At 33.4% G+C, this 5249-nt stretch overlaps 1 protein-coding gene across 1 annotated transcript in view; it reads right to left on the bottom strand.

Moving 5' to 3' along the window:
• cfap58 (cilia and flagella associated protein 58) overlaps window positions 1–5249 on the bottom strand; it is a 99346-nt gene that overhangs the window by 82932 nt on the left and 11165 nt on the right. The window contains exon 9 of the mRNA XM_016471516.1: window positions 2203–2285. Coding sequence (XP_016327002.1) covers window positions 2203–2285 — 83 coding nt within the window. The remainder of the gene's footprint in view (window positions 1–2202; window positions 2286–5249) is intronic.

Genomic DNA, 5249 nt, shown 5'->3' with positions numbered 1-5249 from the left:
TAAAAAATAAAGTAAAAATCAGCAAACACTGTGGAACCAATTAAATAAGAAACGAATGTTTAAAAAAACTTCCAAAATCACCTTAGATAAACGGCAAAAATCAACAGGCATTTCAAAATCCAAAATATTGCCAAACAGGCGCTTTTGCATCTAGTTTTGAAACCAAATCATCCGCGATCGTCTAGTCTGTCTCACCTCACTCTTCTTGTCAGTCAGCTCGACTCACTCTCCTCACTGGAGAAATGAAATCTGATCTGTGATGCGACTGTTGCTTGGCACGCTGCATTGAACAGCCGCGTTCAGTTTTTAACTGTAGTGTCTGTTCTTTTACTGAACTAAATGATTTTTATTACTAGAAAAAATCAAAAAGACGGTGGGCAAGTGACGTAACCGGTGTTGTGGCTTAAGAGACGGATCAGATTGACTCACCTCATGATAAACCGACGGCTTCGATAAGGAAGGGATGGTGAAGGACAACACTTTACTCTGCCCGTCTTTATCAACGATTTCCTGAGAGAGAGAAATGATAAACATGACGGATTCAGACACACGAGGGAACATGCAAACAACAAAACCCTGCAACTGTACTGAAGATACACAAGGCAATAACCTTAATGACGATGCCTTTACAAATAAGCATATTTATGAGATTTATGAGCACATAGAGGTGTCGCATTTACTGTATTTAACTCGTTTTGTGTGCTGTCGATGAAGAACAGCAATAAAGCTCACCAAAAAACACCAATAATTTTAAGACAACAGGATTGCATAAAAAAAAAAATTCCCATCGGTCTCTTTGGCAGAATGATGAAAGCAAGTGACGTAACCGGTGTTGCGGCTTAACACCGGTATCACCGTCAACACCGTCTATCGCGGCAAACCTACTGCACGTAAACAATGCAAGCACATGGTGCTGCTGATGTAGAACAGGCATAAACTATGCCTTGTTTACGTGCAGAGGATAGCACGCGCATGTGTTGTGATATTCTCCAAAATGGCGCTATAGGTTTGCGTACAAAAAGTATTCTTGTAGCTTCGTAAAATTACGGTTGAACCACTGATGTCACATGGACTATTTTACCGATGTCCTTACTACGTTTCTGTGCGTTGATCGTGGTAGTTCCCTTGCTGTCTATGGAGGGTCAGAGAGCTCTCGGATTTCTTTCTGAAGATGAACAAAGGTCTTACTGGTTTGGAACGACGTGAGGGTGAACTATCCTTTTATAAGGGGGCTTTTCTATGTGTGTGATTCATTTGATTAATTATTTAATAAATTGTCTAATTAATCAAATAATAATCCTAAATAAACAAAGGTTTTAGGGGCTTTTGGGTGTGTGATTCATTTGATTAATTGATATACCGTTTAAATAATTAAACAAAACAATAATCTAAATAAATAAAAAAAGATGTAAAAAAGAAGGCTTTTTAATGTTTGTGATCCATTTGATTAATTATTTGATATATTATTTAATTAATAAAACAAACATACAAAAAATTTATTTTTTACATTTTAGGGGCTTTTAATGTGTGATGTGTAATGTGTGTGTGTGTATGATTTATTTGATGAATTATTTGATATTTTTCATTAAACACAAATAATAATGTAAATATATAAAGGTTTTAGGGGCTTTATGTGTGTGCGATTAATTTGATGAATTATTTGATATATTATTTATTTAATAAATAGTCTAAATAAAAGTAAATCTAGAATAATAACAAATATTAATCAAAATAAACAACATTGTATTAATAAAAGTTATTAATAAAATGTGTGTGTGTGTGTGTGTGTGTGTGTGTGTGTGTGTGTGTGCCTACTTAACCATATTTTGGGGACAAATTGAGCTAAACCTGACAAAATCTCCAAAAACCTCCCTTTGGGGATGTCCTCATTTGTAAAACTGGTATAAAAATAAAGTAAACAAAGTTTTTTAAAATTGTGAAAATGCAGAAAGTGTCCTGTAATGGGTAGGTTTAGGTGTAGGGCAATAGCACATACAGTTTGTACAGTATAAAAACCATTACGCCTATGGAATGTCCCCATTTAGATAGCTAAGTAAACGTGTGTGTGTGTCTGTGTGTGTGTGTGTGTGTGTGTTTTCTTTAAGGTGGGTTTATTACATTTTGTACATTTTATCAGAAGTCATTTTCAAGACATTCTGTAAGGAAAAACATTAGAAGTTAGAAACACGTGTCCTCACACACCTTATTCAGGATGTCCCTCTCCCGCACCAGTTCATCTATAGCCTTCTTGTCCATATCCATCTGCTTTTTTGCAGTCTCCATTTCTAAGAAAAACATAAAATGAAGCTCTTATTATTTGTTTTTTAGTTCTTCTTCCAAAGCCAGCGGGATATAGTGCTAATTGTTACTTTTCTTTTTGAAAGGCTTTCCGCTAATAGGGTTGTTTTCAGAAGCACTTTCCACAGTCTGTGAAGGACCAACGTAAAATAATTACACAATTCAAAAAGCCCATTATACGGCTGCAGGCATAAGAAGGTAGAAAAGAGAACTGGGACACAGAAAGACTACAAGAAAGAGCGGGAATGAACGAAACGGTATCTCGGCCGTCAGCGAGCAGGCGTGCATGAGTGGACATTGCGTGGCCGCGCTGTCATGTGAAATGGCCATTCCATGTTCTGTCCTCACATGACCCCGCCTCCTCTTCTCCTCGGACGGCCAGCTCACTGACCCCGCTGTCACAGCCCATCTCATCAATCACCCAGCCAACCCTGATTAAGATGACAACATCCATCACTGTGAAAACCCTGATTAAGATGACAACAGGGCTCTGGCTCCATCCATCAGCCGTCAAACACCCTCCGTTCGAACCGTCCAATCAGAGCCTGGAGACTTTCACTAATATGAGGATTTCTTTATAAATTACTGGCTTGATGACAAGTCTGATCATTTGTCAAACTGCACAGATGGGATCAAGGACACTGCGATAAATTAAGTGCAGAATAAGGAGGTTTTGTTTTTGTCGTTCCCTGAAACTTCCACACATACTATTTCCCCTCCATGTTTGGCAATTCCAAAGCGCATAAGAAATTAGAAGAAATGTTACAGGGAGTTCTAATTGGATCACAGAACAGCAGGGAAAAACATGCTAAATGCTAACAATAAGAAGCAATTAACCATGTAGTAGATAAGAGCAAAATTAATAGCCATAACAACTGTTAAAGGGGAGGAGAAAACTTTCTCTTTTGTTTTTAACATCATTTTGCATCTCTTTTGTTGTTAACATCAAAGGCTATGCATCCAAGAAACTTTTACTGTATTTTGGCACAAATTTTTCTCATTTAATTAACCAGATGACAACATTTTCAGGTTACATGATGGAAGAAGAAGAAGAAGAAGAAGAAGAAGAAGAAGAAAACGAAAAGATTTGTTATGTGTGGTGAATTATCATCTCCCAAAGGCATGAAACCAACAAAATTCATGAGACATTTAAAAAAGAAAATGTCCTGTTCAAATTTTCTGATGCTGTTAATAATAAATAATTTAAATTATATTCATCCATTATTTATTTTATATAAATTATATTATAAATTATATTTTGATTTAATTATTTTATACATTGTATTGTGAATATTGTTGATCATATAGTTCATGATCATATTAATAAATATTCATATAATTATAAAGTATATTGTATTTATTTATTTATTTGTGACCCTGGACCACAAAACCAATCATAATTAGCATGGGTATATTTGTAGCAATAGCCAACAATACATTGTATGGGTCAAAATTATCGATTTTTCTTTCATGCCAAAAATCATTAGGATATTAAGTAAAGATCATGTTATATGTAACCTTGAAAGTTTACATTCACATCAAAGAATAGCAGAAGGACGGTCTTTTGTGCAGCAATTCTACTAACAACCTACTCAGACAAAGCTCTCTGGATTACAGGTCTGATAGTCAATAATTGATGAGACTGATGGCAGTGTCCAGCTACAATAGCCCTAGGGTTTCCCTGAGCAGTGCAGACTGTATGGTGTGAAGATAACACTGAGGTTAAGCACCAACACTCCACAGACCTCGTCATTTAGCCAATGCTTTGATCTAAAGTGACCAGCTTTACAGGGACAGTCCCACTGCAGCAACCTAAGTGCTGTGTTCAATAACACAATGCCGACGGCTCAACCTGCAGCATTCTGGTTACCAGACCAGATCTTTACCACTGCGCTATCTAGCCCATCAGACACAGCTGAAGCCATTAGGATCCAGTGTCTTTCCAGCACTGAGTCTTCTGAGAAATCTATCTTCACATGCTCAGCTGGGATGGACAGATCATGGTTATCATCAGGGTAATGGATGCTGGTGTTGGTGAGAGGTCATAGTGGTTGGAAGAAGAAAGACGGAGTGAGCAGGTGTGGAGGGCAGAAGCAAGAGAAGAGAGACCAATCTGTCAAAGAACAGATTCAGATCATATGTCATTTACCGCAAGTATGTGTCTCAGATTTTAAAACACAAACTACTAGAAGATGAAACATTTACACATCTTTTAAATGTATAAGCACATGGATCTCTTTAATGGTGGTTTGCTTCACAGCTCAGATTTTACACTGGACATCAATTCGCAAATTATCTACTGTATAAAAGTTACGAAAATGCTCATAAAGATTTAAATGGATTAATAGATTAAAACATTAATATTTACCATGACCTGCAAAACAAAACAAACAAAATAAAACAAAACATTCTATGGAATGACTAGAACAATAGTAGCACTACATAACTAAATATACTGAATAATATAATAAATTATGATTAAATTCAAACTGCTTTATTATTAGCCTTAATATTACTATGACCTGAATGGCCCATAAAATAAAATAAAATAAAATAAAATAAAATAAAATAAAATAAAATAAAATAAAATAAAATAAAATAAAATAAAATAAAATAAAATAAAATAAAATAAAATAAAATAAAATAAAATAAAATAAAATAAAATAAAATAAAATAAAATAAAATAAAATAAAATAAAATAAAATAAAATAAAATAAAATAAAATAAAATAAAATAAAATAAAATAAAATAAAATAAAATAAAATAAAATAAAATAAAATAAAATAAAATAAAATAAAATAAAATAAAATAAAATAAAATAAAATAAAATAAAATAAAATAAAATAAAATAAAATAAAATAAAATAAAATAAAATAAAATAAAATAAAATAAAATAAAATAAAATAAAATAAAATAAAATAAAATAAAATAAAATAAAATAAAATAAAATA

Source organism: Sinocyclocheilus anshuiensis, unplaced genomic scaffold (genome assembly GCF_001515605.1).
Source record: "Sinocyclocheilus anshuiensis isolate Anshui unplaced genomic scaffold, SAMN03320099.WGS_v1.1 scaffold2166, whole genome shotgun sequence".
NCBI classification, from domain to species: domain Eukaryota; kingdom Metazoa; phylum Chordata; class Actinopteri; order Cypriniformes; family Cyprinidae; genus Sinocyclocheilus; species Sinocyclocheilus anshuiensis.
The sequence above is the reverse complement of the archived record's forward strand: the minus strand, read 5'-3'. Positions and strand labels throughout refer to the sequence as shown.